Here is a 12,295-nt window from a genome sequence, read left to right on the forward strand (position 1 = left end):
CCATAGATAATAGAACTTGTCATTATAAACTGTAAACTTGTGCATATTTTGTTGCAGGTATGGATGTGTCAAAATTTAATTAAACAGAGTTCTCAGTTTGTTAAGCAATTGGATGGTCCAGACAGACTTACTTGCTTATTCCAAATAAAAAGACTGTTGGGGCTGTGTTGCAGGTAATTTCTTTCTTTTGATGTGCTCAGTGTTCAGAAAGTGTTCAGAAAAAGTGTTCAGAAACTATGCTGGGCACTTGTTTGTTTCTTTTTGCAGCAAGTGAAGTATTAAGTGCACATTAATTTTATGTGGAGGACTGTTTATATTAAATATCTGTTGGCCGTGGTATAGGATACCTGTTCTTTTGTAGAGCAAATCAAATGTTCTTAGGCTCTGTAGACTTTCAAGTTCAGCATGTGCTTAAGGATATGCCTGAGTATGTTCTTAACTGTTTTTTTATAGTGATAACATTGGCAATATTTGTGGAAACCAGGTTTTCGTGGGAACTGATAGTGTTTAGGTATTATTATCTGAAGTAGACTAATGTTCCAAGGATATGCTTTGGATAGATGTTATTTTAAAACTAAAATAATTTAATATGCCTTTCCTTGCTATTTTGAACTGAGGGCATATTAAGCAGTTACATTACTGGCTTTAGCATTAAATTTATTATTTGAGTGGGAGGATCACAAGAAGGTAAATCTGAAAGGGTGACTTGAATATCTGGCAGCTATTATTATTATTATTATTATTATTATTATTATTATACAATGTATTTGTTCTTATCAATAACAGGGACTAGTTACACTCTGCAGAGCTTTAAAATACTTGCTTTTTAGAAAATGGTTTCATTTAAGTCACTGTAGCTTGTGTTGTTGTAAGTGTGTAAATTTGCATGTAGGATAAACAGTGACACGAGATACTAAAGAAGATTTGGGTGTGGGCTTTAATGTCCATGTGCAATGGGACACAGCTGTGGTGTACAATGGAATTGTACATTTTCACTACAGTGGAAACTGTGTTTGTAATTGCAGCTCTTAATATGGGTGGGGAAGAAAGCACATTGTTAGGGCAAGTTAGGCCATACACATCTCACACTAAAAAGTACTTTGAATTCTAAACAGGCTCTTAACCATCAGAATTTCTGTGCTTACTGGTAGCTGTTACATAAGTAACTTGTTAAAAGGGTGGGAATGGTTGTAATTTTAATATTTCAGTCTGTAATCAAAGATGTATTGTGTGAGTTATGCACATGATGTTCCCTAGCACCTGTTCCCAGCCTGTGTTGCTCTGGGGCTTTCATGGCTTCACTTGTAATATGGCTAGTGGTACATGTTGGTAAAACATGTATTACTCTTTGCTTCTCTTCCAGTTTATGCAGTAAAACTCCAAATTTTCGGATCACTCAGAGCAAGAATTTAGTAGGATTTAAAGGTAGAATGCCATATTCGTAGATACTCTAAAATCAGGAGTTATTATTATAAAGATGCCATCAAAAAGATGTAGCTAAACCACTGACAGCATCTGGAAACCATGTAGATAGAAATAAGTTACTTCAAGGTGAATGTGTGGTGAAATATCTTGTTAAATAATTGTAATTTCATTTATAGGCTACTGCAGAATTGCAATGATGACAGTCTGAATGTTGCACTTCCTATGAGAATGCTTGAGGTATTTTCATCTGAGAATACGTATTTGCCTGTTTTACAAGATGTCAGCTATGTGACATCATTAATTGAACAAATTTTGCACTACATGGTTCAAAAAGGTGAGTAGCTAGAACCAGAAGTTCTGGAAAAAAATCAAAAATTGAGCACCTGAAGCCCATATTGTTTAACCAAATTTTGTCTTTACCACAGACATGATGAATAAAGTGCTGCATTCACTGACCTATACATTAGGTGGATATTGTCCTTGTAATGAGGTCATGGCTTGAGAAATTATTGCTGGATTTCTTTGGAAATTCTGTTTATAAATTGAATATTCTACTAAGTTATTTATACAGACCTGTAACACAGATTTTGAGAGTAGGTGGATATTGCCTAACAAAAGCTTTATTCCAGTACCTGTATAACACTCTCACATGGGGAGACACACTGTGGCAGATTTAAGCTGCAGTTGTGTAGAAGCTGGCCATTGTGTTGCAGTTCTGTTCTCTGTAAATGTTAATATTTGTTGTTATTTTAGATTGGCATTAGTTTTTCATCCTGCACCTTAGCAGAGATGTGGCCTGGCTTTTATTTCTCTCCTACCATCATCAGCAAAACTGTTTGCTAAACTGCAGTCAGTTTGCACACCTGTGCAAACATACCAAAAGTTAATGAATTGGATAGCTGGTACCAAAATGATGTTTAGTTCCAAAGAAACTTTATTATTCTGGAAATGTCCAAAATAAATTATTTTGCCTTTTTGATATGGTGGCTTGAATTTTCAAAAATTGTGGATCATGAGGAAAGACAAAAACATTTTGAAATAAATCTCTTGGGTCCAGCCTCTTTGGTGTAAAATGCAGAAAGCGCATCTTCCAATCATTGGTTATTGGAATATGTCTATATAATATTTAAAGTACATTCAGTGGACTTGACTACCTAATCCTGTTACTAAGGACTGTATGTTGAAGACACTATGAGAAAAAAAATTACTGTTTTTGTAGCACATTTATTTCACTTGCCTTGGCATAACAAAAACTGTACGTTTGTCTCATTGATTTTTATATAATAAATATGTCTTCCAAAATGCATGTATTTGTTCTTTTAGTATAATAATCTGTCCTCACAAGTGATATATAAAAGTTTGAGTTTATGGAATCATACATGTTTTACTAAAATTTACCTTTCTGATTACTTATAATGAGAACAAACAGAAATGGTTTTGTGCGACTGTAAATGTTCTGTCTTCTAATTATTTTTGATGCTTGACTTGTAAAGAATCTGTTACCAGTTTTCATTATTGAATGTTTTTGGTTGTAATTTGCCTTCCATGTGTTTCTGGTCAGCATTGCTGAGTTATTCCTTTATGGGGACTTCTACTGTGACAAGTTAGGTGGTCCCTGAGAAGGGTTCTTAGACTGGGCTCTCAGTGATGTGACACTGTTTATGTGTTTACAGTGTTCCTGTAATTGTGGAACTTGTGTCTTAGTTTGGGAGTTCATTGAGCATGAAGGAAGTTGGTTTAAGAAGAATGAAATCACGTGGTTTCATTTGTACTTCAGTGAGACAAAAATAAATTACTCCCTATGTATGTCTTTATGGCATGGGTGATAAAGCATTTTATTATTGTCTGAGAGAACCCTGTTCTGGAAATAATGATTGTATTCTTCAGCCTGCTGAGGCAAGGTGGTCACAGAATTGGGACATTCTGCCAGCAGACTTCTTGCCTGTATGATGCAGTCGTGTTTTGGAGTAGAGTGGAAAATTGTTCATTTCTGGCAGAGTGGAAGGACAGCATGACTAGAGTCACTTAAAGGAGAAAGAGAACATCTTTTTCATAAATCATGATTTTAAAATTGAATTATTCACTTCATCAGCAAGAGTTGATTGATCTTTGAAAATCAAACTGACTGAATATGGTTATTTGTGAATGATTTTATAATGTGGTGTTTCCAAAGAGATTGCTCATATAGCCTGTTACGTGAATATGAATGTGATTTGGACAATTATAAAATGTCTTCCTAAGCTTCATACAGTGAATTATAAAGTATTTCTCAACTTAATTTGTCTTATTTTATATGGGAAAGAAGAAAAATAATGCTGTGTTTAAAAATGATTTTTTTTCACTTGCAGGCTACTACAAGTCGCTTTATTTGTTAATTAACAATAAGCTTCCCTCGAGTATTGAGTATTCCGATGTTTCTCGTGTCCCTATTGCAAAAATACTTCTGGAGAATGTTCTGAAGCCATTGCACTTTACATATAGCTCCTGTCCAGAAGGTGCAAGGTAAATAAAGATAATATTGAACATTTGTGTACTTATTTGCTATAGTCAGAGGTGCAGTTCGTTGTTGTCTGGTGTCCAGCCATTCTTACAGTGCAGTTTGTTGATTCATTTGTACAGTAATGATTTTTTGCTAACACTGTACATCACTGAAACAATGTAGTTTCAGGTGTGTTTAAGAAAAAGGCAATAAAATGCTGAATGCTGCAATAAACAGAGCACAGAGAATAGCAAGTATCACAGTACATAGGAATGAGGGTGTGGAAAAGGTAGATGAGAGCAGAGATGCAGCTAAGGGTAGATGAAAAGAATTTTAGAGTTCAAAAGAACTTTGTGACAGATGGGCTGAGGTTTATGGAGAGAAATTACTAAGGTAGCTTACAAGCAGAAAGAGTCAGTCTCACATGCAGTAGTGTGTTTTGTTAGAGTGGGATTTTGTGTAAAAGGGGTTTTTCAGATGTAATTTTTTTTTTCAATATTATAAAAAATGTATTTAACCTCAGAATAGTTTTCTTTAGTTCAATAATTCAATAGTTAATGAAGAGTTTAAAGGATAAAATTGCATCTATGATCATCAGGAGGAGGATTTAGTGTAAGGAGTTAATTTTTGAAAAATCTGATGTAACAGGATGGAATTAATGGAGAACATCTTTGCAGTCCTCTTGATGGATGTGTTCATACTTGCAAAATGATCTATTATTCCATTGGTATAATTGTAGGAAATTTTGCCTGTATTTTCTACAGCAACAATATTTCTTCCTTTCAGGCAGCAGATTTTTGCAGCCTTCACAGAGGAGTTTCTGGCAGCACCTTTTACAGATCAGATATTCCATTTCATCATTCCAGCGCTTGCTGATGTGCAGACCATTTTCCCTTATGAACTCTTTCTGAATGCACTATTATTAGCAGAAAGTGGATGTTCAAGAGGAAGTGATCAAGCCCCATGGCTCTTCTACTTTGTGTTAACAGTTGGAGAAACATATTTGGGTGAGCAAGCTGAGTGGGCAGTTCATAGTTTTTTTCGTATTGGAATTAATATGTTACATATTTTCCCAACGTGTCTCACTTCCAAGTAAAAAGGACAGTATGTGGATAAAAGTGTTGGAGAGATCTGTTCTGTTACCTATTCTTACCTTTTCATTATAAAAATGCACTATTTTGATAAGATTTGGTATAACTTGTTTTGGTCAGGTATTTCTGGTAAAATATTCTTTATAGCACAGTGTGATGTCACTGATGCTCTTTTGTTTCAATGTATGGTGTTCTAGGATCCCTTTCAGAGGAAGGACTTCTTGTGTATTTGAGGGTACTCCAGACTTTTCTCTCTCAGCTGCCTGTGTCTGCTGCTGGTACAAATTGTCAAGATGCAAACAGTGATTCTGAAGATGAGGATGAAGAGATCAGTAAAATGACAACTACACTGGTAAGCAGTGCAGAATTCCTGTAAATGGATTTGTACTGCAGCAGCAGTAACAGCAGATAGGCAAAAACATGATCCACTTAAGTCCACTATTTTTCCATAGGTGTAGAAGGAGCCCTGTTTGCTTCTTAAAGATTGATGACTGTACAGTGAAAGCAAATGGAACTGATTATTTACATTAAAGCAAACTCCTTACTATAATAATAGACCCTAAATTACAGATAGCATGTCTGTGGAAGTACAAAGCTTTTATTTTAAAAAAGGCTTAAAATTGCCTTTTCACATTTGTATTTTACAGAGATTTTCTTACTCTCTATTCTGTAGGTCCATGATGATGCTGAGATATCATGAAATACACTGATACTTCAGTTTAGTGTTTTAATTTCTTTTTCCCTTGGAAAAATCTACAAGTTCAACTAAAGCCTTTATCCTGTAGAATAGGTCTGTATATACCCATTAACTCAAAAGCCCTCAAAGGGAAACACCTGCTTTCTGTAATAATACACAGAGACATTGTTATAAATAGAATTTCTTCACTATAGTTTAAACTTAGAATGAATCTGTGCTAACTTTAGCCTCCTACTACTCATATCAAGGCTTTGACCAACCAAAGTTGGACAGATGTAAATTCAGTAGTTTCTTAGTGGCCTTTACAATCTTTCAGAAGACACAGCCAATCAAAGGCTGACTTAGTGTGCATGCTTTCCTTCTAGAAAATTGGTGAGAAATTTTTACTATGTTTAAAGTTCATTAAAAAAGAACTTAGGAAGAGCCATGTTGCCAAGGAGTACCTGCAGCACTTTACTTGAGTTTTTTTAGATGCTGCATGTTACTGTCACACCAAAGTCTTTACCAGTGTAGTATGAATAAAATACTTTAATTTGTCAGGTACACACACTGTGTGCAATGTAAATATTGGCAGATTCTACTTGTGGCTTACAGATTGGTGATGCTTAAAGAGGTGATTAGGTAAAAACAGAGCAGTAATTTCTGTTCACAGATAACTTACACTAATCCATAAATCAGAAAAAAAACCTCCTCTAAGAAGGCTTTATATAAATTTTTATATTTATATAATAAAGGCTGAGGAGGCTTTATATAAATACTATTTATTGCAATATAGTTTTTTGTGTGTTTTTCCTGTGATTTTTTTGTATATATTCTATATTTTCATGCATGCCTGTCTTAGGGAAAAAAAATAGAAAGTGAGTGGGTGGGGAACCCCTCTTTCTTAAAAATTTATAACTGGCTAACTTAAGTCCTTCAGTGAGCCTGACTGCTTTGCTCAGCTGGGAGCAAGATAATGATAGGAAATTAGGAAAAGCAAAGGTTGAGGTGGACTCAGTTGTATGCCAAGAGAAAGCATTGATCTTCACACACTGCTGGTACTACCCAGACGTGTACTGACCACCCTGAGCTTTGTCATCATTTGTTAACCCAAGAATTACGAATTTGAAAATACTCCTTGTAAAGAAATTTAGAGTCAACATCTGTTTCTGGGTTTCATGTCCAATGCTGACTCATGTCAGTGGAGAAGAGATGATTGTTCACATGTTTCATGCCAGTAAATGATTTTGCCTCATTGTATGCAAGTGTTGCAGAGCATACTTATAGTAGAGGCAGTATTTTCACTGGCCTTGGTGAAGGCTGGATACCAAAGCACAACAGTTAACCTTCCTGGGGCTTTAAGTTGGCTCTTGGGTCTGATATTTTTAAGACCTGGATGTACATATGTGCTTTTGTTTCATTTATTGTACAAGAAAACTTCATTCTACTTAAATTTGAAAGGTTTTTTTGGTTTTTTTTTTAATAGAAAAGGAGATATCATTAAAAAGAATTAAAAGTAAACTTTCCTTTGATGTGTTTGTAGGGTGATGGGAGAATATCAGTCCAGTACATAACTGAGGAGTGCCTGAAGAAACTGGACACAAAGCAGCAGACAAATACTCTGCTGAACATGGTTTGGAGAGATTCAGCCAGTGAAGAGGTCTTTACCCTGATGGCATCCATCTGCCACACACTAATGGTACAACACCGAATGATGGTGCCAAAAGTCAGGCAAGTAGAAATAATGGTCATCTTGAGCTGTAGTACATACATCTAAAATTAGTTTTCTTAGATAGACTTGTTTTAAATTCCTTGTGGAGTTTTTTCTGTGTTTTCTTTTACAACAAGCTGAAGTAAATTAGGATTTTGGAATTTAAACAGTAATTCCAGGTAAACCGAAGAGTAAGTTCTTTGTTTCTTACTTTTCTTACTGTTCACTGTGCCCTCTCAAGATTCTTGGAAGCCTTTTATTTGTTCTCTTGCTCAGAGGCAGTGGTCAGTGTCATTCTAGTAGAAATTTGACTACCTTGTTTTAAAACATTCAGTGCTGTGAATTACCCAGTCTCTCTGACTAGCTGAGCACTGAAACCAACTTGTTCACACCCTTCTTTAGTATATGGCAAAATCTCTTGCTACAAATTAAAAGAATTCCTAGCTATTGGTAATCACTATTGCTTGGAGAGGGTTTGGCATCTGAAATGAAAATAAAGGACATGTTCATGTGTGCAGTATTCTTGTACAAAGATTGCAAACCACAAATGTTGGAACAACAGGAGAAGATTCTTGACCTTTTTATTATCAAACTGAGACCCATAAGTATTAACACTGTTCTGGTGCAAGTAGTTTTGAGTACCTATGTCGTTGCTGGTAGTAAAGTAAGTATTTAGGGAATGTTGTAAACATAATTCAAACTGCATTGTAAACAGCGATACAGAAAACTAATTAGGTGCTATCTTAGCCCAGTGGTGTTTATAGCTGCTAGAGGAAGTAAGATGTCAGTGAAACTGTGATTGCTCGATTAGGGTAATTAGTTCTTTGTAGACTAATTGCATTAGAGCAGGATGTGAGACCCGAAGATCATAGCAGCAGTTGAATTAGTGTGCCAGCTTTATTGTTGCAAGTAGTACATTGCCTTGGATAGTAATTACTGAGCTGAAATGCATCACTGCTTTGACTGGAGGCTTGCTGGTGAACTGTGTGGAAAAAGGGTGTTTAATGAATAAAGAAGTCACCGAACTTTAATTGTATGAGTATGGCATCTATTTCCTCTGAGAAGCTGTGTTGGGTCTTTGCAGTTATTTGTGATAACAAGCTATTTACACATTGGATAAATTCAGGAGTTATGAAAGTCCCACTCAGTATCTTCTAGTAGAAAATAAATGACAAAATGTAACCTTTGAAAAACTGAATTTTAGAAGTAAGTTGTAGACAACAAGATTTCTGCGATACCAGTGCATTTACTCCCATGGTCAAAATGAACTTAATTTACACAGATATTTGGTAAATCAAAATAGGCATTTAATTACTGGTTCTGACTTAGAAGTCAGCTGTAAGTGCTGGGTTTGCCAGGGATCATCATTTCAGCAGATGTCAATCTTTTGTCCTATTCTCAGTGCATTTTAGACCTGGCCTAGGTTACCAAGCAGCTATTCTAAACATAATTTTTAGTGTTTTTTGAAGGACAGATAATGGTTATTTGTGGAATTTAAAAAGATAGTTAAAAGACTTTTTGTCATTAAGCTTCATTTTTCTTATTTGTCTGGTGATTTTTTTAATGCCCATATTTTATCAAATTTAATTATAGTCTTTTGAAAGAAGCTACACTTGCTTTGAAACTTTTACATTACTTAATATCCAGAGTGAAGCGTATCTACTTAATAAAACTATGTAGAAATGGTTAAGAAAAAATAATTAATCTCAAATTATTTTAAATATATTCTAAAAGATTAGTAGTGCTCTTTTATTTCATGTTTGATATCATAATGGATCAAATGGCTTAAAATAGGAGTTGTTAAAAAGACTTAGTTTATTTAACAGCATATACATCTGTAATATAAAATAATGATAAAAACATAGGAGCTTCAAATCTGAAAAATGGGATGATAAATAGAGTAATAATAGAAAATAATTTTTCAATAATAAAATTGGACTAAGATCAACACAGTCTTTAGAAGGGAGCAAATGACAAATATCTCTGTATTGTTTTAATACTTCTGTGGTTTTTTTTACCTTCTTAGACAAAGATGAGATTTTCAGAAGATAGACTTGTGTCACTCTGTTAAAGCTGAGTGCTTTTTTTTTCTCGAGGTTTCTCAGTATTTCTATAATTTGACTGATGAAGGTGATATTTTGTGGTATTAGGAACATTGGTGGTCTTGAGTCAACTCGGTATTTTCCTTGGTTTTGCAACAGAGACCAAGACCGGAAGAAGATATCCACAAGTATAATGTAGTTTTCAAAGGAGCAAGGCTGTAAAGTTACTTTCTGATGCTCTAGACAGGGTGGTGAGATCCAGAGTTGCATAACTGAAAAAAAAACATTGCTTTGGGTTAATTATTAGGAAATTTGGTGGAAATTATTCACTGAATAATTCAGAGAATATGCAGTCAAGCTGAATTAAAGAAGGTCACAGTACAAGAGAAACCTGATTGTAGCCTGTGTTCAGTAACCTGGATTGGAGGTGTAAAATAAATGCTGATTGTAAAGAGCCATTGGGAGTTCTGCTTGTTTTTAAAAAGGATGGGGCTTTAATCTTTTATCTATGAACTTGATACATATTACTGAATACAGTTAATAAAAAAAAAAAGAGAAAACTTTTGTCTTGGACTGTAATTCTCATAGAAACTTGCAAGACTTTTTTCATCAAAACTATACTTCAAATAAATAGTAAGTTCTGTTTCTGTAAAATATTTTTAACTTCATCTTTGTTACAAATATTAGACTTCATCTTTATTACAGCTGAGTATTAAATAGTGATGAGAGCTGTGCTGATACTGAACGTCGGTCGCTGTCAGCTGTCTGATCAGTGCCCCTGGGTCTGGTTACCCTGGGTTAACAGTTCCATAGTCACTGTTCATCACTACTGCTTCCTTACTGTAGCATTGCTCATCTTAGCCTGTGGTTCAGAATTGTTTGGCAAATGCCACTCTGGTGTGATCTGAGCAGTGTCTTCATGTGTATGCTGAGATACCCAAGGTTTACATGGGGCTGGTGGGGTCATTCTTTAGGCAGCGTTCTGACACTGCTGTGTTTTGCTTAAAGCCAAAAATCATTGTATATGCAGTTTTAACCTTCTTTTTTTAAGCTTTGCTCTACATTCCTGGTCCAATACGGAAAGAGATAGAAGCATAAAGCAGCCTAAAGGGCAAGACAATTCATTTAGTAGTGGCTGTGCTGCTGTCTCATACCTGTGACACCTCACAGTTCTGCATTGACAGAATCTGCAGCCCCAGCAGCAGTGACCTGTCTCAGGCTGTGTGAGCTCCTCTCATTCTGCTGTATTCTCTTCATTAACTTAAATGGTCTCAGTGGGAAACAGGGCCCAATTTATGACCTAGACTGAAAATCTTGCCTTTAACTAATTAACTTGTAGTGGTGCCTCAGCTAAATTAAGCTTAATGGGTCATTTAATCTGTCCCATTGCACAGGAGGAATTTGACACTTTTTTTAAACCAGAGGTGCCCAAAATGCTGTTCTGGCAAGTAGACATAAATCATATGGCCTTTGTGGACAATTAGATACCTAGAGAGAGAAACAAGGTTCTAAATAAATGATCGTTATGTACTTACTTTTGGGAACAGATAATTTAATTTGGTATGATTAAAACTGATACTTAACAGGAATCACCAAAGTGAATTTAACTCTATCACAGCCTGAGGCTGAGGCAGTGTGTGTTTTTCCGCTTGAAAGTAGAAGAGAAATAGTTTTTTTTTCTGAAATGACCATGCTAAATCTTAATATTGGGCTTTATAGAAAATCTATTAATGAATCCATTACGTAAAACATGTATAATGATTTCATAATAAAGAAGTTGGTGGCATTCAGTGAGATTTTCAAGAAAATGCAAAACCTCCCAGTTGCAATGAGGAATTTAAACTGCTTGGCTTGTTTTTAGAATAATGCAACTATTGAAAATGAATAATTAGATTTTGCAAGCTTAGGTAAAAATCGAAAGGTCTGTAATCTTTTTTATTTCTAGTTTTTTGTTTTTTGTTTTTGTGGGTGATTTAGTCTTCTGTTTGTTTCTTTTTTCCTTTAAAGGAAAAGGTGGTCAAGACTGTATGGACACTCAAGCTTTATATTAGCTGATCTCTAAACTTTGTGGATTCATAAGGCTTTTTCCTTAGGATATATAAGCCATCCCTATACTCTTCCGCAGTTTGTCAGGAATTCTTGTACTCTGTCATTTTAATGTTGCTCTACCTGGAAAGGCTGTTTTTAAGCAGATGAACATCTTTTCTCTGCCAAGGAGAGAAGGTAGATTTTGACCTATTTTGATTCTCCAGGGTTTTTTTACTTTTTTTACTTTTCTTTTTCACCGTCCTTTTTTTTTTTTTGTCAACGTGAAGCCAAAAATTTTGAAACTTTATTACAGTGATTTTGTGTTGATAAAACTTTCCAAAGGCGTCCTTGCATTTTGGCAAGGAGGTGTTTTTTTTTTGTATTTTTTGGTTACAGTTGTCATTTTCAATGTGGAAAGCCAATTTCTGTACTTGGAGTGGGAAGGTAGCAGTTTTTTCTGCCATCTTTACTTTTGCAGTGGATTAAATTTCAGGTGAATCTAGTGATACAAATATCTTTTAACACATGGCCCAGTTCACCATTCTGTGTTCAGTTTGCAGTTCTGTGTTCGTGTTCCAGTCACAGTACGGAAACTTCAGAATGGAAGCTTTAGAACTGATGAATCAACTTGCTTCATATTTACAGTTATTTCATACTAATGAAACAGGCTTTAGGTACCATCTCCTACCAAATGTGCATTTTTGTACTTAACCAGATTTTCAGGAAAGGGAAATGTGAAAGTTGAATGCATTCAGTATTTCTGGAACTGAGCCATGAAACAGAGCAGCTGCTGCAATTGACTGCTTGAATCACGGATATGGAATAAAAATGTCTAAAACTTAG

General features: G+C 35.1%; 1 protein-coding gene across 2 annotated transcripts in view; it reads left to right on the forward strand.

Annotated features, from left to right (window-relative positions):
* UBE3C (ubiquitin protein ligase E3C) overlaps positions 1-12,295 on the forward strand; it is a 69,510-nt gene that overhangs the window by 14,685 nt on the left and 42,530 nt on the right. For both annotated transcript variants that reach the window (XM_033520303.1, XM_015616703.3), the window contains exons 5-10: positions 58-173; positions 1,602-1,759; positions 3,774-3,927; positions 4,691-4,911; positions 5,193-5,347; positions 7,215-7,402. In XM_033520303.1, the coding sequence (XP_033376194.1) occupies positions 58-173; positions 1,602-1,759; positions 3,774-3,927; positions 4,691-4,911; positions 5,193-5,347; positions 7,215-7,402 (992 nt within the window). The remainder of the gene's footprint in view (positions 1-57; positions 174-1,601; positions 1,760-3,773; positions 3,928-4,690; positions 4,912-5,192; positions 5,348-7,214; positions 7,403-12,295) is intronic.

The sequence above is a fragment of the Parus major genome, chromosome 2, assembly GCF_001522545.3.
Source record: "Parus major isolate Abel chromosome 2, Parus_major1.1, whole genome shotgun sequence".
In the NCBI taxonomy this organism is placed as follows: domain Eukaryota; kingdom Metazoa; phylum Chordata; class Aves; order Passeriformes; family Paridae; genus Parus; species Parus major.